The sequence below is a fragment of the Colius striatus genome, chromosome 1 (assembly GCF_028858725.1).
Source record: "Colius striatus isolate bColStr4 chromosome 1, bColStr4.1.hap1, whole genome shotgun sequence".
NCBI lineage: Eukaryota > Metazoa > Chordata > Aves > Coliiformes > Coliidae > Colius > Colius striatus.
In genome coordinates this window covers 65,402,482-65,423,568 of record NC_084759.1, presented here as the reverse complement: position 1 = coordinate 65,423,568, position 21,087 = coordinate 65,402,482, and the positions used below count along the sequence as shown (strand labels likewise).

General features: G+C 43.3%; 1 protein-coding gene across 2 annotated transcripts; it reads left to right on the top strand.

The window, feature by feature from the left end:
- Window positions 1–5,932: 5,932 nt before the first annotated feature.
- On the top strand, window positions 5,933–20,811 carry CNOT11 (CCR4-NOT transcription complex subunit 11). Of its 2 annotated transcripts, XM_061997588.1 has the most exons (7): window positions 5,935–6,470; window positions 7,559–7,723; window positions 13,014–13,166; window positions 13,713–13,915; window positions 14,848–15,050; window positions 17,761–17,857; window positions 20,458–20,811. In XM_061997588.1, exons 1-7 carry the CDS (start codon window positions 6,044–6,046, stop codon window positions 20,653–20,655), a joined length of 1,446 nt encoding a protein of 481 aa, XP_061853572.1. In that variant the 5' UTR covers window positions 5,935–6,043; the 3' UTR covers window positions 20,656–20,811. The 2 variants fall into 2 exon arrangements, with proteins under 2 accessions (XP_061853578.1, XP_061853572.1); XM_061997594.1 differs by lacking the exon at window positions 17,761–17,857 and having other exon boundaries at window positions 5,933–6,470; window positions 20,458–20,582.
- Window positions 20,812–21,087: the final 276 nt, after the last annotated feature.

Here is a 21,087-nt window from a genome sequence, read left to right as displayed (position 1 = left end):
TGAGGAGCCCAGAACTGGACACAGGACTCCAGTTGAGGCCTCACCAGGGCAGAGTAGAGAGGGAGAAGAACCTCCCTTGACCTGCTGGCCACACTCTTCTTGAATGACACAGAACCCAGGATACAGATGAATGAGTGGAGCTGCACCACTGCTGGAGCAAAATAAAATCATCAAATATTTTTAAAGATACTTTTACAAATAAATCTTTACAGTTTGAGGTTCTCTTTTTGCCTGACCTCTCTCTATATATATATATCACTGTACCACGATGCTCAGCAATAGCCCTAAAAATACTACTTTTTGCCTTCTTGCACAAACAGAATGTATTAGGTTGGAAAAGCTCGTTCATAAATTACCTTTTTCTGCTCCTAATAGCCGTAGTCTGTGCTGGAGTTTCAAACCCTATGGGCAGAGGAAGAAAGAGAACCCAAGTCTCCCACTTCCTGGACAAGAGTTCTGTCATCAGCTCTGAATTATTGAATACTTTTTCAGAAGGTGGATTTGAAATTTGTAGCTTAAGCAGAAAGTTCTTCCTCCCGCAATTTTATCTGCGTAGGTAAAGATTCAACTGAAATTGATTTTGGATGAAAACAGAAACATAAAGCACAAAGCAACTCATGGAGCCAGGGAACGGAAACAGCCCTATTTGAGTCAGATGTGCAACTGCATAGCTCAAATTAAATATGCTGAGTGCTCAAATTAAAGTTCACGGGGAAGAGCTCCCGAGCAATGCATATACTGAATGTTTTCACACAAGAGACATGCTCAGCTATTTTAGAATTACAGATGGATTTTGAAAAACCCCTGTCTGATTAAACAGTGAGAAAAAGGGACGAATGAAAATATCGTTTTGGTTCAAATCACTTTGAGGAAAAAATATTTCTGAGTCAAGAGGGAAAGGTTTCTTAGGCAGAAGAATGGTCTGTGCAAAGACATATATGTAAATAGTCATGTTGTATGCTGCTTTTATGTGCCAAAATGACCCTGCTGGAGTTTCACCATGGATTTTAATTGGGGACAAAGTGCCATTTCTTCTGGAAGTGTCTAACACTCAAGAAGCCAAGTGAGTGGACTAACATTAATTTATATGTGCGAGTATCCACCAATTGAAAACTGGCTTAAAGTGCAGAAGTACCGCTAAAATTCACAGTAGCCAAAGGATTTACCAACAAATATGTTGATTTCTGAGCTGAGATTTCAACGCTTGTGAAGCTTTTCATGGGGTGATATTTTTGGTCTTTCTTAAGTGCTCTTTACGCTGTACACAAGAACCTTTGGCATCTTGCAACTCTGACTAACAAAGGAAGATGTGTTCTCACACAGTTACTCGGGGAGGTTTTTAGGCATTGTCTGCCTGTAAATATCATTGGTTACTCCAGGAATGACAAAATATTTCTGCACTGGTGATCCAGCTTTGTGTTTCAAATTGAAATAAAAAATGCAAGGGTCACTAGAAGAGATGCATCCAAAACACACCTAACTCTGTCCTCTTTGTGATACGTTGCTATTTAAAATACACTGTGGATGGGATGGGTCACTTAAGTTATTATGGAAAGGAATTTGTGTACAAGAGAGAATTCTCATGAGATTAAACAGAACAATCTGGAAGTGCTTTAATATACCCTGTGACTTTAAAGTGAGAGGATTTAACTCCTTCCCAATGAGTCCTTCCCAAATAAAATGTGGGATCAAAGAGATGATGGTGGGAGTTGTTTCCTAAGTATTCAGCCACTTTACTAGAAGAAACTCAAATCCTTGCTGCAGAGCAAGTCAATTTAACACAGCTTCCTTGCCACTTTTTCTTTCTCCTTCCAAATGCTGTCTTTTTCTATTGATCCTTCATTAGTGGGCTTTTTCCTAGCGCCTACATGCAGTTGATGTTCCTTGGCTGTCATCTAAAATACAATAGCAAACAATAACACAATCCATTTTAATAAGGAAAGAAGGAAAAACAACTTCTACAGTTAAATTACACCGTCTTTCCCTTAGCTCAGGAAATGAATCAAAACTGAATGTGCTCCTTTGGTCGTGGATCTAATTTTCCTATAACAATTGCAATTTATCAAATGCTGGCGTTTGTTTAAACACTAAAATAAACCAAAATCCAAACATGTAAATGTTTATTTGCAAAGGGTTACCTGCCAAACTAGATTGTCTGTGCCACTTTTGGTCTGGAATCTCTGCATTTGTATTAGCAATTATGAGCCAAAAGGACAGAGTTGGACAAGAAGATGGAGTCAGTAATTTAAGTACAGCCCCAATCCCTTTATCCCCTCTTTGGGAACTCAAAGCATGATTTTTACTGAGGTTCTTAATCAAGCCCAAACATAAAGAATGATGGGTGTATTTTAAGCTTTTATTGTGCATTTAATAGCTACTCTATAAGCCATTTAAAAGAGTATGCTCCACCTGCTCCCAGAGGAGCTATTCTGCAGAGGCAGAAAACAGAATCTCTTGCCTTTACATGGCTAGACTGTGCTGCAGTGATGTATCTCCTGCAAATCCACTACCCTCAGACCCACTGAGGTAGCCAGGGCCCCAGTATTCCTCCTCAGGTGTAATGTGAGCCATTCTCCCAATACCAGGTGATAGGAAAAGAGGAAATGGCCTCAAGTTGCACTAGGGGAGGTATAGGTTTGATATAGGGGGAGTGGGGGGGGTGGAAAATGGATGGGGAGAGGGACAATTTCTTCTTCACCAGAAGGGTTGTCAAGCATTCGAATGGGCTGCCCAGGAGTCACCATCCTTGGAGGCATTTAAAAGACTTGTAGATGAGGTGCTAAGGGACACAGTTTAGTGGTGGGCTTGGCAATGTTGGGTTAATGGCTGGAGTAGATGATTTTAATGGTCTTTTCCAACAGAAACGATTCTGCAATTTCTATGATTTCAGACATCAAATCTGTCTGACAGCTCATTTTAGAGTTTACACTAGCATCACACACTCTCACTTCTTCATTACACAAGTTCTGAGCTCAGGAATATCCAATATAGGTACCCCCAACACATGGCACCCTGTGCAGTTACAGAAACACTCTTTAGCAGCACATTTACACATTTAGTATGTTTAACTTCCTGCCCCAGGACTATTTTACTCCCATTTTTCCCCTTAGATTATGATTTGTGCTACCCTGAAACAACAATCTGCTTTAATCACTGTGACCTCAAAATTCCCTTTGTCAACCAATGCTTGTGCTTAATCCACTTCCTGTAAAGCACACCATCCTCTAAACTGTCAGCTTTCCTGCTCTGACCAGAAACCTTTTAACTCTGGTTGAATCATTTCAGAGAGCTGCATTAGCCACACATGGGCCACATTATTTTTTCTTTTTTTTCCATCTCAGTCTTTGGGGAAATTTTTTATTCCTCCAAAGTCAATTTCTGCAATTCCATTATTCCAGTAAGTATGTTATCAGAGGGTGGCTTATGTTTCTGAGATTTAGGGGAAAACAGAGGCAGCTTTTGCTTTCTAAACATGTTTCTTCTTTTTGCTCTGCTGTCTTCAGCACTTAGTTATTAGGAGGAGGCTGTACAAAAAAAAGACTCCCTGGGCAGATGCATCATGGATCTATTTGACTGTGGATAAGCACTCACCAAACTGTACCTCAATTTATGGTGCAATTTCAGGCATGATCATCTCTAACTGTAAGCTTCACCCCAAAAATGAACCAATATAACTTTTGTCAGTACACAGACAGAGACAGAAAATCTACTGATCATGTTGAAGGCAACAGATGAGCGCAACATGCAACATCCTCAAGGAAGGATCAGAAGAAAAGTTAAACTAATTCTTTGCATCTCCACATGAGAACTTTGGGCATTCCCAGAGGAGAACCTTTACTGATGGGGTTACAAGTGGAAAGAGCTGTCTCACAGTGGAGAGTTAGTAAGACAGCTGAAAAGAAGCACTCAAAATGAGTCACTGCTCATCACCAGGATCAGTCAGGATTCACTCAGTTGAAGGATAAAGATGCTAAACTATGAACTGAGATGTGCAACCTGCTCATCGAAATGGTCTAAGCACCAAAGAAATAAGGGTGGCAAGTGTGACTCCAGTGTTTAACAAAGCCATGGAGGTAATTCAACAACCTATAAACCACCACCTCTGCTTTCTGTTCTGCATGGAACTCCAGCAATGGCCAGAACTTGTGCATGGGAAGGCAAGACCTAGGAGTAGCTCCTCTGTGTGTGCTAACAGTGACGGGTGACGGACTCTTCTTGGGTACATGCCAAGTTTCCTGGTGAGAAAAAAATCACTCGACTGCAAAAACTAAGTGTCAGGAAGGTGCTGCAGAGGATTTTCATGGTATTGCATGACTGAATTAAATGACAGTGATATCAAATATTTGATGAATGCAAAGTAAAACACTGCAATGAAGGTGGAAACGGAAGGAATTACAGAATCTCAGAATGGTTTGGATCGGAAGGGACTTTAAAGGTCCTCTAGTTCCAGTCTCCTTGCCATGGACAGAGACACCTTCCTCTAGACCAGGTTTCTCAAAGCCCCATCCAGCGTGGTGTGGTCTTGAGCACTTCAAGGGGCATCCACAGCCTCTCTGGACAACATGTACTAGTGCCTCACCACTCTCACAGTAAAGGAGTTCTTCCTAATATCTAATCTACTCTCAGTTTGGGGCCATTCCTCCTTTTCCTATCCCTACATGCCCTTGTAAAAAGTCTCTCTCCAGCTTTCTTACAGACCTTCTTTAGGCACTGAAAGGCTGCTATAGGGTCTCCCCGGAGCCTTCTCTTCTCCAGGCTGAAAAACTTCAAACGTCTCAGCCTCTGTTCACAGGAGAGGTGCTCCAGTCCTCTAACCATCTCTATAGCCCTGCTCTGGACCTGCCCCAATAGCTCCATGTCCTTCTTAAGTTGCATGCAGCATTGCTGGTGGGGTCTCCTGAGAGGAGAGCACTGCTGGGGGGTACAGGCCACAATGTGGTTGGCTACCTGGGCTGAAAGATAATCACAGAATCGTAGCATAATTTTGGCTAAAAAAGACCTTTAACACCATCAAGTCCAAACACTAACTTCACACTGCCACGCTCATTGCTAAACTAAGCCATGTTCCTCAGCACCTCATCTATGTGTCTTTGGAATATCTCCAGGGATGGTGACTCCACCACCTCCCTGGGCAGCCTGTGCCAATGCTTAATAACACTCTTGGTGAAAAAGTTTCTCCTAATGTCTAATTTAAACCTCCCCTGGTGCGACTTGAACCCATTTCCCCGTGTCCTGTCGTTCATTACTGGGGAGACTGACTCCCACCTCACTACAACTCCTGTGAAAGAGCAGTTGTAGAGAGTGATCATGTCTCCCCTCAGCCTCTTCTTCTCCAGACTAAACATCCCCAGCTCCCTTAGCTGCTCCTCCTTAGACTTGCTCTCCAGAGCCTTCACCAGCTTTGTTGCCCCTCTCTGGATACACTCCAGCACCTCAACGTCTTTCTTCTAGTGAGGGGCCCAAACTGAACGCAGTATTCGAGGTGCGGCCTCACCAGGGCCGAGCACAGGGGGACAACCACTTCCCTGGCCCCGCTGGCCACACTACCGCTGGGGCCAGCCAGGATGCCGCGGATCCAACGGGGCCGTTCTCCCATGTCCTCCCTGCACGGCGGCCCAGGATCGCGGCGCCCACGGCCGAGCGGCTGCGGCTGGCGCTCCCGGCACGGGGACCGGGACACGCCGAGGCGGGGGGCGGCGGCCCCGCCTCAGCCGCGCGCCGCCGGGCTCCCTCTGCCGGCCCGGCCGTCACGTGGCGGCAGCCAATCGGCCGCGGCCGCCCCGCCCCCTGCCGGCGGGCTCGGGCCAATCGCATCCCGCAGAAGGTGGGGGCACGGCCGTCCCTCCGCCCCCCGCCGCGCGGCCAATCGCCTGCGCGCCTCCTCCCCTCCCCGTCGCCGCGGCGCCGGGCAGGAACGTCCCGTCGGCTCAGCCACCTTTACGGCCGCGCCGTAAAGCGAGAGCGGCGCGACAGCAAGCAGTAGTGGGGCCGGGCCTGGCCGGGCTGGGTCGAGTCGAGTCTGAGCGCGGCGGCGGGCGGGCGGATGCCCGGAGGCGGGGGCAGCCCGGCGCCCGGCACGCAGGCGGGAGCGGAGGCGGGCGAGGCGGGCGGCGCGGCCGGCGGCGGGCCGGCGGGCGGCAGGATGAGCCTGTCGCCGAAGGAGCTGTCGAGTCTGCTGAGCATCGTGTCGGAGGAGGCGGGCGGCAGCACCTTTGAGGGCCTCTCCAGCGCCTTCCATCACTACTTCGGCAAGGCCGAGCACTTCCGCCTGGGCTCCGTGCTCGTCCTACTGCTGCAGCAGCCCGACTTGCTGCCCAGCCCCGCGCAGCGCCTCACGGCTCTCTACCTCCTCTGGGAGATGTACCGCACCGAGCCGCTCGCCGCCAACCCCTTCGCCGCCGTCTTCGCCCACCTCCTTAACCCCGCACCCGAGCGCGGAGGCGACGAGGCGGAGCGCACGCCGCTCTCGGGTGCGTCCCGGGGCCGGGGGGAGCGCGGGGGACGGGACATGGGACGAGGAGCCTTCCCGGCGCCGGGAGACCTGCCGGAGCCACCGCTCAGCGCGGCTTCGTTACCGCCGCCCCATTTCGGCGTCTTGCCGGCCGCCCTCGCTTTCCGCCTTGGGGGCAAAGCGGCTCTGGGCTCGGCGTCAGAGCGCTCGTGGAGTGGGACCGCGACGCGGAGTTTGTGGGGAGAAAGCCGTTACGAAAAGCTGGGGGTCACAGGAGGCGTGTGAGAGCTTTAAAGCTGTGAAACAAACCTCTTAAGTATATGACAGTGAAACACTTCTCCCCACCTCAGTAAATACAAGCGTGAGAGCAATGGTAAATCAAGAAAGGCTGTGAGACCTGGAGCTGTTTAGCCTAGAAAAGACTCGAGAGAGGGGAGCTTATCAACACTTGCCTGAAGGGTGAATGTCAGGAAAATGTAGTGGCACATTTTTCTGTAGTGTCCAGTGAGAGGACTAGGGGCAGTGGACCTAAGCTGAGACACAAAAAGTTGCACTCGAACATGAGCAGAAAACTTTCCTGTGAGGATTAGGGAGGCCTGGCACAGGCTGCCCAGGGAGGGTGTGGAGTCTCCTGCTCTGGAGGTTTTCATACCCACCTGGATGTGTTCCTCTGTGACTTGATCAAGGGGAACCTGCTTTAGCAGAGAGTTGGACAAGATGATCTCTAGAGATGCCTTCTAAGCCTGACCACTCTATCTTTCTGTGATAATTTCTAAAATAATTACTGTTATAACTTAGCCTATGAATTTCAGTGTCTGGTTGTGTTTCATAGCTTGCTATGGGAAGGCAGGTACAGAAGTCTCTGAGACAGGTGTAGCAGCAGATGTTGCATGTCCAGGTGTGTGGTGCCCATCTGTATAATGCTGTTTTACATCACTAGGAGCTGAGTTGATTATAGTTTTGTGTGTACTCACAAAGACTCTTCAGCTGCACCATAATTAACACATTAGTTCGTACTTTAGTTTTGCTTGTTCTACATGAAACGTATGGAAACTGATAATGTTACTGGCTTAATAATCAGGGACTGTTTTCATCGTATCTCCGCAGGCTTCTTACCTCCCATAACTCCTCCAGAAAAATTCTTTCTTTCTCAACTGATGTTGGCCCCTCCTAGAGAACTGTTCAAGAAGACTCCTCGCCAGATTGCTTCAATGGACGTAGGGAACATGGCTCAGTCAGTGGACATAAGTGGCCTTCAACTGGCATTAGCAGGTATGGAAGACCTATGAATGGAAATACTGATTGTAATGTGGCTGTGAGTTACCAGAGAAACACTCTTGCCTATCCTACATATGAGAAAGGTTGAACTGTGCTTTTCAGTCTTCAAGGCCATGTTCAGGCACATAGAGAAACTTCAAGAAGTGGTTCCGTCTTAACTGCTTTATTGTACTTCACAAGCAGCTTTTTAGACATATATGTCACTGCTTTAAACCTGAGAGCGTTTTTCAAGTATAGGAAGACTTTAAAGCTTTGTGAAGGTTTGGGGGGAAGGGTGCAATTTTTGTGTGTGCATATTTTTATCTCTTTTTTTCACTCTGTGCAGTGTTTCTGGTGTGAGAGAAAGCAAGACTGTCACGCTGTGACATGCCAGTACTTCAGCCATAGCTGGCAAATTGGCTTTTACAATTATTTCTTCAGTTTTATAAAATATAAAGTCAGATCTTACAGTATTAGCTCAAGAGTGGGAAGATGGTCTAATTTTATTAGATTGAAAAGAAAAGCAACGTGATGCTTATCCCTTGACAGGAGAAAAGGTACAGGAACATGATTGTTCTGATCACGTTGACTGATGAGTCACATCTGGAGCTGATCTGAACTAGAAAATATTGTTGTGAAACAAGGAGCTGGTTTGAACACCAAAACATAGTGGTGTTTTTTCCTAAGTACGTGTAAAGGGAGCTGCTTGCTTGAAAACTGTGTACAATGTGGTTTATTGCTCTGAGATCAGTCACCAACTGGGCTTTCTCTGTCCTACGGTTTTATCTTGAAGTTGTCTTTTTTTTATTTGCCTGTAAAATCTGGCACTGAGTCGTTATGCTGTGGTATACTGTCCATTGTTCACAGTCTACAAATGTCCCCTGGTGTCCTCAGGTGCTATTTCCAGCCTGTGAGATCTTTTGAAAAGCGTAATTGGAATACCCTAATGTACTGTCACAAGCGAGACAACCCCATCTGGTTCTTGTTCCCTTCATCCTCTCTCTGTTCTAGAATAGTAAATTCACATTTTGTGAAAATTCGGGTAACTTGTGCTTTTTAACAAAAGGCATTGTGTATGCCTTTAGGAAGCTGAGAGGTTTTTACTTTGTTTTTGTTTGTTTTTTCTCCTTGGTACTCTGTTTCTCTTCTGAAAAGTTTGTTCTTGTGAAAAGCAAAAGGCATAGAGAAGCTCAAACTGTAGTTAATGTGGATGGGTAATCTAGGCCACACATTTTATCTTGTTCTTTTTTAAAATAGAAGACACATGGCTTAAAGTACAGTACAGAGTCATTAGTGGTGCTTTGCAAAATTAAACAGTGTAAGATATGCTTGTATCATTATTTACAGAATCCAGCAAACACAGTTAATTGCTTCTAGCACTTGGAGTTATTTAACAAAAGGAGCTGCATCTGAAAGAAATTTATGCTGTCTTTCTCAGACTTTGTGCTCTAGCTCTCTATGCTTTCTGCTCACATTCTCATGGGATGAAGCTGGAACACAAAAAGTCCCACTTATAAGAAAAAATTATTTCATTGTGAGGGTGAGGGAGCCCTGGCACAGGCTGCCCAGAGGGGTTGTGGAGGCTTCTTCCTTGGAGGTCTTCAAGACCCACCTGGACATGTTCCTATGCGACCTGGTCTATGTGAACCTGCTTCTGCAGGGGGCGTTGGACTAGATGATCTCTAAAGGTCCCTTCCAACCCCTACCATTCTGTGATTCTATGAAAAGATGTCTCATCTAATGTAGTGATACTTCCTGACTCCCCGTTAATTGTGTTTTAGAAGGCCTGAGAGTTTTTCCACAAGTCTTCAGTATATTCCTCCTAATGATACATAGGAGGGATGAAGCTGGTGCAGGATGCTTCAGCTTAGATGCAGCATTTGTGGTGTGGCATCATCACCCTTCCCCTCTGTAGATCACAGAATGTAACAGCTGTAAGACTTAGTAGCCCTTCAAAATTGTAGCCTCCCCAGATGAATTTAGGGCTATATAGAGCAGGGTGATTTTAAACTTGCTTTAGAGTATACCTGCAAAATCAACTTAAATGATTGAGAAAATTAATGCTTTATAAATTTATCTATGACTGTGCCTTTTTTGTAGAGGAGAAAATTACTTGGCTTGTCTCTTGAACTTGAGCTCATTGTGACAATTCACTTGAAGCTCTGTGGTACATTCTTCTAGTTTTGGTTTTCTTTTTGTTTTCAGGGTTCCTCTCCAAAAAAAAAAAAAAAAAAAAAAAAAAGGAGAATTCGAATAGAACATCTTGGGATTAACTATTAAAACTTGCTTTGTTCTCTTCTACCTTTGGTCTACAAGTTCATTCAAGCCTTGGTCTCTCTTGGATTTGTTGATTTGGTGTGTTAGTGCATAAAAAATGTCACTTTCTCCTAGTTGCAGGAATGAATCTTCTGGCAAAATGCTCCTGTTTGTTTGTCTGCTAACCCTTATTTCATCTAAGAGTATTTAGCCTGTATCAAAGTTAAGTTTGTATTGCATTGTAAAGGTTTCCTTTCAGGTTCAAAGTAAGTTTGGTTTTACTTGTAAAAGAAAAAAAATACAGCTCCATAATAGAACCTAAATAGTGACTTTCAGATTGGGTTTTTTAATATTTAAATGCCTTAGTTCAAGATGCTGTCTTCTGTCATGTTAAATTACCATGTCCTAATTCTTGCTTCTGCTTACCTGAAACTGTTGGTCCAGCCCTAATACTTGAAGCAGTGAAGGTTGAGCTTTTAAGCTTCAATACATGTAACTAAAGGCTCATGCAGGCTTCTAAAATCAGTGAGTTGAAGGGCTGTATCCTAAGCTTTTGTATTTCCAATTAAGCATCATTAATAATTTGAGACTACGATGATACAAACAAATCAGTGGCTTACTTTTACTGACTGATAGATTTAGTTTCTATACCACAAATGAAAAGACTGACAGAAGATGCACAATAACTGTTCTTTAAGAAAAAATATTCCTCCCATAGCACTTCAAATCTCTTAAATCCAGCCTTCTGTTCAACGGCTGAATTAATGTACTCACAAGATGGAGTTTGAGACGGTTTGTGAAGTGGAAGACGTGTTTTATAAACCAGCTCATTTGGGGTTTGATTTTAAAATTGTTTTTTTAGAAGTAACTGAAAAGTGTGCTGCTTGTTGTCTTCAACAGAAAAATACCCTGCTGTGCTGCTTCTGTGAGCTTATATGCAAATGCTTGCCTGATCCAAAATACTTAGATCAAGTAGGTCAGAAAGCCAAAAAAGAAATTAGCAATGAGTGGTGCTTTGTTTTGATGATCCTTTTGTCACAGTTTCAGCATCCTGTCTGTAGTAGGTAGTAACAGGACAAGGGGTAAAGGAATGAAGCTGGAACACAAAAAGTTCCACTTAAACATAAGAAAAACTATTTCACTGTTCAGGTGAGGGAGCCCTGGCACAGGCTGCCCAGAGGGGTTGTGGAGTCTCCTTCCTTGGAGGGCTTCAAGACCCGCCTGGACATGTTCCTATGCGACCTGATCTAGGTGAACCTGCTTCTGCAGGGGGGTTGGACTAGATGATCTCTAAAGGTCACTTTCGACCCCTACCATTCTGTGATTCTATGATCTCTCATGGATTTCAAAGAATCACAGAATCATTAGTTGGAAAAACCTTTAAGATTGTTGAGTCCAACCACTCACCTCACGCTGCCAGGTACATCGCTAAACTGAGCCATGTCCTTCAGCACCTCATCTCTGCATCTTTTGAATATCTAGGGATGGTGACTCCACCATCTCCCTGGGCAGCCCATTCCAATGCTAAATAATGCTCTTGGTGCAAAAGTTCTTCCTAATCTCCAACCTAAACCTTCTCTGGCACAACTTCAGCCCATTTCTTAATGTCTTATCAGTCATTACTAGGGAGAAGCTGTCAACCCCCACCTCACTACAACACTCTTTCAGATAGCTGTAGAGTGATCATGTCTCCTCTCAGTCTCCTCCAGACTAAACATCTTAATCTCTCTCAACCACTCCTCTTAAGACTTGTCCTACAGACCTTTCACCAGCTTCATTGCCGGCACCTCAGTGTCCCTCTTGTAGTAAGGGGCCCAAAATCAAACACAGTATTTGAGGTGCAGCTTCACCAAGGCCTAATACAGGGGATTTGGTTGGAGTCATATGAAATAGTTGGGGTGTGTGGGAAGCTGGGAATGGTCAACATGGTGAGACAACAAAGAGCAAGTATGCTTTGCCTAGAAGTGATAGGACCAGTACACTAAATCTGACAGCATTACTCTTGGTTAGGAAAAGGACTGATGTTTAGTTTCATGGGGAACTTTTTGAAGAGATTCCCTGCATGGTACCAATGATTTTGGACTTCAGGTTAAGCAGCATATTAACCTTTAAGTAATGATCTCTGTTAAGGGAGTGGGGAGGAAAGAGTGTCAGGTGGTGTTCTGTGATGGGGTTCTTCTGGTTTTTGCATGTTTTTGGGGTTTTTTTGGCAAAGTAACAGAAACCATGAGAAACTAGGGAAACCATGAAAAACATGGAAACCAAAACAGTACAGAGAATATCAGCCACTAAGTTTTCAGATACAGAGAAGTGCTAGATTGTGACAAAAGAACACCTTAAAATCTGACAATGTGAGTTTCTTTTTGTCCAGTTTCTTCAGGTCTTCAGCTGTACATACTAACCTTAACATTATTTTTATGTAACTTGTTTATGGTCTGCAGTTTGGCCTTTGAAGAGACTCTTTCAGCTCCTCTCAGATTTGCTTTATGATGATGTACGTAGTATTGCATAACAATTAAGCTCCCGCTTTTTCCACACAAACACTTACTGTAGCTTGACAGTGAATGCAGAAGTAGCTTAGGCATCAGCACTGAAATGTGTTGGATACACCTGAATAGGTGACTTCATGTCTGGCACGGCCGTTATCATTGCAGAGTCTGTAAATGTATCTGTAGTTTTTTCACTTCCCTGCTCTGAGAAGAAGTGATCGCAAAACTAGATGTAGCACGTGAACTCTTTCAGGAGTACCATGTGGACCCACTAATGTGCTTTTGGACTTATATCAGTTACTTACCTTTTCTAAAGTCAAGACTACATCTTAGATTCATTTCTACTTCTCCTGTATCCTTGCTGCATACCTCTGTCAGTTGGCACTCTGAGTACCAGCTGCCTGACCCAGTACTAAATTTCATCTTGATGTTACCTGGGTTGTGGGGTTTTTTTTAAGCTAGTTCTTCTCTAAAGCTGCACGTTTCTCACTGCTTTTAGTATTCCAGGCATCTGTGTTTCAAATTTTCTGCTTTAATATTATGGACTGGCTTTGTTTCAGAGCGTCAGTCCGAGTTGCCAACGCAGAGCAAGGCCAGCTTCCCCAGCATCCTCAGCGATCCTGACCCAGATTCTTCCAACTCCGGCTTCGACAGCTCCGTTGCCTCCCAAATCACAGAAGCCTTAGTGAGTGGGCCAAAACCTCCTATAGAAAGTATGTGCATTTTCACATCTTTGTGTCTGTGACTCATGACATGCTCTATGTTGTTATACTTCTCCAGAGGAAGTGAAATGTCATGTAAATGAAATGGGGATGAAGATGAAGGAAGCCATGTGGAACTGTATTGGTCTGTCTCTGGATCAGACTCCATAGTGTTCATGTTTCCAGACTTAAAAAAGTCTGGAGCCTGTCTTCAGGCTGTCATCTGTTGGCTAAAACACTTGGGCTGATGCCCCCTCAGATCTTAGGCCCCTGCCCAAAGATCTGCATTGACTGCTAACATCTTCCAAGGAAGCAGTTAGTGTGGAAGGGGAAAAAAAAGACCATAGAATCAGTAGTGACCTGAATCAAAGGAGAAACAGGCTGATCTAACAGCAGCTCTGAAAATCAGAAAATAAGTGTTTTTCTGGGAGGCAAGTAAGACAGTAATTCTCAGTGCTATAACAGCTTAAAGTAATGGAAGATTTGGGGGTATTCTTTTTGTACTGCTGTAAAACTGGATCCTTGAAGCTTAAATGTTTCACATTGTTGCCATTTTAGGTCACTTTCGACCAGAGTTTATTCGACCACCACCTCCGCTCCATATATGTGAGGATGAGTTGGCATGGTTAAACCCTATAGAGCCAGATCACACCATTCAGTGGGATAAGTCAATGTGTGTTAAGAACAGCACTGGAGTTGAGATAAAAAGAATCATGGCAAAAGCTTTTAAAAGTCCCTTGACTTCCCCACAGCAAACACAGGCAAGTATCATGCACTTTGCTATCTTAAAATGGTTTTAACATGTATTTTAGAAAACTTGGGTCACTTTAACTGATCTTTGTTTGGAGTCAGGAAACTCCAAGGCCTTTAAATTGTAAAAAATCTGGAGTTTTCATTGGGGTTTGTATGAACAAGGAAGGAATCTTTAAACTTCATAGTGTTGATTGGACACAGTCTCAGTTGACCTATAAAGTGGCACCACTATTTTTCTGCATGGAAAAATCTTATAGGAAAGTTGTTCATTCCTCTGTGGAGGCTTTTGCTAAGTAATTATTTCAGAAATGCCAATACAGGTATTTTATTTTCCTCCCATTTGATAATGTTCCCTCTGATTTTAGTGGGCTTTTTGGATGATTTAAATGCTAACACTATAAAATGCCCTTTACTTGCAGAACTTTTTTCTATCAAGGAACTAAAAATTCAGATGTTAGTTTCCTTTCCAGCAGAAAAAAAAAAGGCTGAAATTTTTCATGTCTTGTTTTCTTCCCTTCCTTGCCACTTACTGAGGAAAGACTACTAAATGAGGGTGAGGGAGCCCTGGCACAGGTTGCCCGGGGAGGTTGTGGCATCTCCTTCCTTGGAGGTCTTCAAGAGCTGCCTGAACATGTTCTTGTGTGACCTGATCTAGGTAGACCTGCTTCTGCAGGAGGTTGGACTAGGTGATCTCTAAAGGTCTCTTCCAACCCCTACCATTCTATGATTCTATGAAATGCTTTTGTAAAAAGTTTTATGGACACATTTGTCTTTACAGAGAAATTTTTAAGTATACTTCTAGTGTCTTCCAATAGAGATGCCTCAGTCTAATGGGTTATCGTTCTCCTGTAGCTTCAGTGTATTACAGCAGTTTGTTCAAGCACTGATGTGAATAGTTAAGGAAAAAAAGCCTGAGAGTTGATGTCTTTTGCTTTTACAGCTCCTTGGAGAACTGGAAAAGGACCCGAAGCTTGTATACCATATTGGTCTCACTCCTGCCAAATTGCCAGACCTGGTTGAAAACAATCCTTTAGTAGCTATAGAAATGTTGCTGAAACTGATGCAGTCTAGTCAGATAACAGAGTATTTTTCTGTCTTGGTCAACATGGACATGTCGTTACATTCAATGGAAGTCGTAAACCGGTGAGCACTATCTCAAATCTAAAAAGGTTTCCTTAAGAACGTAAACTGAACAGTTATTAAGTGGTTGTGGAGCTGGCCACAGGGCTATAACTTAACAGGAAACTTAACAGTTTCCCACTAGAAATATGTGATGGTAGAGGCATATATATTGCTTTTTGTGTTAATTATTTTGAATGAAAATGGATATAATTGTTTAAAAGTATGTATATAGCACACCATGTTTCCCCATATTAGATATGGTAAAAAGCACATTTCTTGCACAAGTGCTCTGCTAGTTCATGTCTAAGTCCCTGCTCTTACAATGGAGAGACTTATTCAAAGAAAACCCTGAGTTACACTTTAATATTAGAAAAGTGTTCCTACTTTGGAAAGAATGGGGAAATACATACTGTGGTGTGGATAGCTTCAGCTGGAGTTGATAATTACTAGAACATCATTCTATCAAACTGTTTGATACATTCAGCTCGAAATGGGTTTTTTAAAAATGATCATCACTTAAGGGAGTCTGTCACTGCAGTCTATAATATGGCCAAACCTTTATTCAGACATCAGGTTCCTTATTAGTAGATGAATTTTATCAGCAAGTACGTGTCCTATGTCCCAGGAAGCTGCATGTTTAGTTGCTGACACACAAAGTGACCAGTGACTCAATGTGTATGGTTTTGTCACAGTAGCACTGTCACTCCCTCTAATGGGTCACAGCCCAGTTGTTCCTGATGAGGAATTCAGAGTCTTTTCTCCTATCTAAAAACTGGCCTGTCTCTATCTTCCTTCTCTGTTTCAACTCAAGTAGCAGCTGTGTTTTATTAGGACATCTGGAAATGTTAATCTTGCCCCTCTTGAGGTACAGCTCTGGAAGATAGAAGGCTACAGTGAGACAAAGGGCAGTTATTGTGAGAATCCTCCACAAAAAGCTAATCCCACCCAGCTAATCTGTTTAAACCCAGCTTGCATTCTTGATGGGGCTTGAGCAAACAAAAGGTGGCATTGTTAAATAGCCATCCTGCTTTGCCTTCATATTGGTACAACCCACTTTCTTAACAGAAAGCTAGTGCCTTGAATGAGAGACTGTCTCAGCTAATCCCCACAAGCTACTAACAAACAGCCACATCCTTCCCACTTACTTTCTTCTACTTCTATCACACCAGCCATGTTCATCAGTCTCTTTGCAGCAGAGTTGAATTGCACCTCAAATACCATTTCTGAAGTTTCTGAAGTAAATCCCTCCCTACTGCTGCAGACTGACAGCAGATACTGCCCTGGGATGTTGGGCTGATGATCACAACGTGGAGAAAGGAGTTGTTGCCAGAAAGGAGTTTTTCCTCCGTCTGGGATATCTACACCACCTGTCAGGCATACAGGTTCTCTCCCACAGCATAACTACATTAGGAACAACTTTTCTCAGACTGCAGAACAACTGTTGGTGCAAACAGGGAGACACTGACTTTTAAGTGAAATAGGACAAAATATTGAAACTGGAATGTGTAAAAACCCATGAATTTTCCCTGTCCCTGCCCCTTTCACTACTTGAGATAGGTTTGGTTAGACTTACTAGTCAAATTCTGTTGTACACAATTATGTAGTGTATGTTGTTATCTTGAGAAAGCTGTGTTTTATTTTTCAATTGAGAAACATTGGCAGCGCACATACTTTAGCAGTTGGTATTGTTAAATCACAAATAGGAGTGCCTTGCTGTTAACCCTTAAAAATACACTCATACCATTCTTTGATGCAGTAGCTCTCCAGTTCTTCTGTAGTAAGAAATTTCTGAGGTTATCATGCATCATTACTCTCTAGTTAAGTGACCCCAACTAGAGGAAAATGTTATTTGAGCTGTAGATATTTGTGATGTTTCAGTTCCTAAGACTCAAATGTGGATCTGAAGGAAGTAAGGAAATCTATCTTTTGCCATAACAAAGCGATTACTTCAGTTGTATGCCTAAAGAAAGAGTTCAGCATTTAGATTCAGTACGTGAAATTCAAATATGAATAAGCAAAATCGTAATGAAGTGTTTATTCCAGAAGACTCTGGGTACTTGGACAGCTTCTACTCATCGTAAATCTGAAACAAGCATCGTTGGCTCAGTTGTGTAATATATAGGAGAAGACTGAGGGGAGATCTCATTCATATTTACAAATACCTAAATGATGGGTGTCAGGAGGTTGGGGCATCACTTTTTTCTATTGTATTCAGTGACAGGACAAGGGGTAATGGGATGAAGCTGGAACACAAAAAGTTCCACTTAAACATAAGACAAAAACTATTTCACTGTGAGGGTGAGGGAGCCCTGGCACAAGTTGCCCAGAGGGGTTGTGGAGGCTCCTTCCTTGGAGGTCTTTAAGACCTGCCTGGACATGTTCCTATGCGACCTGATCTAGGTGACCCTGCTTTAGCAGGGCGGTTGGACTAGATGATCTCTAAAGGTCCCTTCCAACCCCTACCATTCTATGATTCTATGCTATAGCAAATGTTTGTGTGTGAAATAAACTAAAAACCAACAGTTCAGCTTCTGAACTGTGTCAAGAGTTAAAAGAAATGGTTTGGACTCCTAATGAAGAAATCTATTTCACTAGAAATATATGTGTAGAAGCTGTCAGGAATCAGCTCTGTCTGACATGACTGGGAATAAACCAGTGTCACATATCACTCCTCTGTTTTGCAATGGAACGGTGAGATTTATAAACCACTGGCTATTTTGAATTTGCACAGGCTTACCACTGCAGTTGATCTCCCACCTGAATTTATTCATCTTTATATCTCCAATTGTATCTCCACCTGTGAACAGATTAAAGACAAATATATGCAGGTGAGTACTTTAGTAAACTGGTTAGGAAAAAGGGTCTCATGTATTGGTCTGTGTAAGTATGTGCCAGTACTTCATAAGGCTGATAGCATTTGGTTATTCTGTCTTTATTTCAAAGGCACTTTTCGTTTTCCTTACCACACTATGCAGTGCTTTTATAGTGTTTAATAGGTGTTTCTTCACCTTGTTATGAGACCTCACAGGTATTGGTCCCTGTTTTTTCTGTAGATGTAACGCACTTCTCCATGGCAAAACTGCAGTGTTCTGTGACTTCTTACATGCAAAAGGTTTATCTGTCACACAGTGTGCTTTTTCTTTACCCCTGCTTTTAGTTGTTTGCCTTCTGCATAGTTTTAAGTTTCAGTTTTCTCTGTACAAGCGTGCCCACTACTTCCAGACCTTTGAGGTGACGTTACAAAACTCATGTGGAAGTCTTGCTCTTCAGTTATCACCTAAAGCAGTTTGTAGATCTCCACAAAGAACTAACACCATACTCTGCAATTCCCAAGCCTATCATACTTCCTCGGTACCAGCATACAAGTTGTAGCCCCTTCACAAGGATTTCGGCCCCCTGGGGAGGTTTCCAAACCTTTGGGACATAGGGTTGTCTACATGCTGTGTGAGGTACTTCCTTCTGTGCTGAACCAAGCTGCTGGTTTCACCAAGTGCCCAGTAGAACTTGTTTTCTTGGATAGCTCACTGGTGAAAAACAGTTCCTTGTTCAGTTTACCCAAGACTTTGTGAATCTTGACCAAGGCCTGTATCAGCTTTTTCTTCTCAGTAGTGAAGAACTGCAACCCCTGCTGCTGTTCCTTTCCCTTTTAGTTTTTCTTGGTGTCTTCTCTAGCTCCACTGTATCCTTGAGCTGCAGAGACAAAAATTGTGTGCAGTGCACTGGATATAGGTGCAGTATTGTTTTTTTTCTTCTTTTTTTTTTAGATAGCAGAAAAAAAACCCTCTGTCTTGTTCTGAGTACCCTTCCAGATGATAACTAACTTTTGGTGGCTGTTGCTGTTTCTCTGCTTTGGGGCTGTGCCACATGTGGCTTCAATAGCTGTGCTTATTGCATGTGGTTAATGGGATAGGAAAATAGCACCAGACCTGGGCTGCAGCTAAGAATATGCCCCCAGAGTGGGACTCTGTGCTCCAAGGGGCTGCTGAGAGCATGCAGCAACTGTGCTTCATGCACACGGGGAGAAAAAGAAGAGGGTGGAGGAACACATACCAGTCACCAAGTAGCATGCAAAGCTTGTGAGATCTTATATTTGTTAATACTGCATATGAGGCCTCTCAGGAACTGAGACACGAGCTGTTTTGTTTGAAAAGCACGATACAAAGCCACTCCTGTTGGAAGTGAAAGAGGCACAATCCTCAGAGATTGGGAGTCGGCCACTAAATGTTGCATTTGTGCTTTCATTTTGCATTTCATGTTCCTCTGTTATTACTCTTCTAAGTAATTTGTGTTGTTGAGAACACACGTGATGCCTTTTGATTGCAGTGAAGGAAATAACTGTTTCCTTTTCTGAATTCTCTTGGTATAGGTAGCACATTTTGCAGTAGGAGGCTCAGTTCCTGTAAATACAGTCAATGAATTATTTTCAGTGTCAAATAACCTAAAATACTTTGGACACTTAACCTATCAAGTCCTCTCAGTTCTGGCTGATAAACTTTATCCAGGTATATAGTTGCCTTTAGAGAAAGGTTTGGATTCAGCTCTGTTTCACAGTGTGAAGTATGAGACCACTTTAATGATAATGTTAAGATCTGCTTTTGTCCCTGAGGAAAAACGCCCTCTGTATAAAGCAGGCAGTTAGCGACTGGGTCTGTGCATGACAAATTCTGGGTGCCAGTTGCTAGGTCTCCACTTCCCAACTCCCAGCACGCTCCTCCAAGGCGTCACATAAGCGGCCCTAAGGAAGAAAGAACTTCTCCAAGATCCATCTTTTCCCTGGATTGGGCAGGAAATAAGCCATGAGCTCTGAGGCGTGTCCTTGGATTAGGTGTCCCTGGTGTGCTAATGCGGTGATAGTGCGCTTTCCACCAAGCAAGTTTGGGATCAGTTCTGTGGCTGTTGCTTCCCATCTGGAGCACTCTAATCGTGTGGCAACTGGGCAATTTTGGGATGTGAAGCTTGTTCATCTTTCTTTATGGTGTTACTCTAGAAAATAAGAGTAAGCAAGACCCTAGTGAGGATGTCATCTTAAGATACAGTCCCTTCTGATTTTAATGAGGGATTACATAGTAATGAAGTACAGCACATAGGTAGGCCAGGGAGGTTGGACCAGATGATCTCTAAAAGGCCCTTCCAACCCCTACCATTCTGTGATCCTATGATAAGAGCTGGTGTTTCACTTGTGCTTGGGGTTAAACCTGAGAAAGCTCCTGTACCCATAAGTAGAGCAGTAGAAAGCAGAGGAATCCATTTAAATAATAGTAGTATGGAAGAGAAGGGGCAGCACGTACAAAGCTTGGGAACAAGATTACTGCTGAATCTAAACTGCTCTTGAAATGCCTTAGTTGTACTGCTGAGGGCCAACAGCCCTTTAGCTGACTTGGTTGCAAACATTTATTTGGATGATGAAACCCTGTCTCTTTTGTTTCAGAATCGCCTGGTCCGTCTTGTTTGTGTCTTTCTCCAGTCTTTAATCAGAAACAAAATTATTAATGTCCAGGACTTGTTTATAGAAGTGCAAGCATTCTGTATTGAGTTCAGTCGGATACGAGAAGCAGCTGGCCTCTTCAGATTGCTGAAGACACTAGACACTGGGGAAAACCCATCAGAGACAAAAACCTCAAAATAAAACCACTGACACTGGCAAATAAAAACCTCACCGCCCTGCCAGGATTCTATCCCGATTAATTGTATATTTTAAACTTAAATCACTGGATTAATAATGTAATACATTATAAATAGCATTTTATGCATTTAAACAATAAATAATACCTTTTCTGATAAATGGGCTTGAGTCTGTGAAGTGTGTTAGGCCTTACCCTAGTTTTGACTGTGGGTTAAACTGTGTATCGTATGCGTATCTTGACCTACAGGCTGTAATTCCAAAGAGGATATAAGTGATACTTGCCCTTTCACAGTACATTGAAGTATTAATCTGGCCCTCCCTGTCTATGTGTCTAAAGCTGTTTGTGAATAACTACAGTCAACTTGCATCAAGGTAAGTAACTTCAGTTCCTGTTTGCCTTTCACTGTGTAAGACATAGAAAAGCTGGATACAACT

Excerpts from the sequence above, each read along its gene's own strand:
- CNOT11 (XM_061997588.1), top strand. The coding sequence starts at position 6,044 with ATGCCCGGAGGCGGGGGCAGCCCGGCGCCCGGCACGCAGGCGGGAGCG. Across the intron at positions 13,167-13,712 it reads GCCAAAACCTCCTATAGAAA|GTCACTTTCGACCAGAGTTT; the intron begins GTATGTGCATTT and ends TTGCCATTTTAG. Across the intron at positions 17,858-20,457 it reads TTAAAGACAAATATATGCAG|AATCGCCTGGTCCGTCTTGT; the intron begins GTGAGTACTTTA and ends CTTTTGTTTCAG.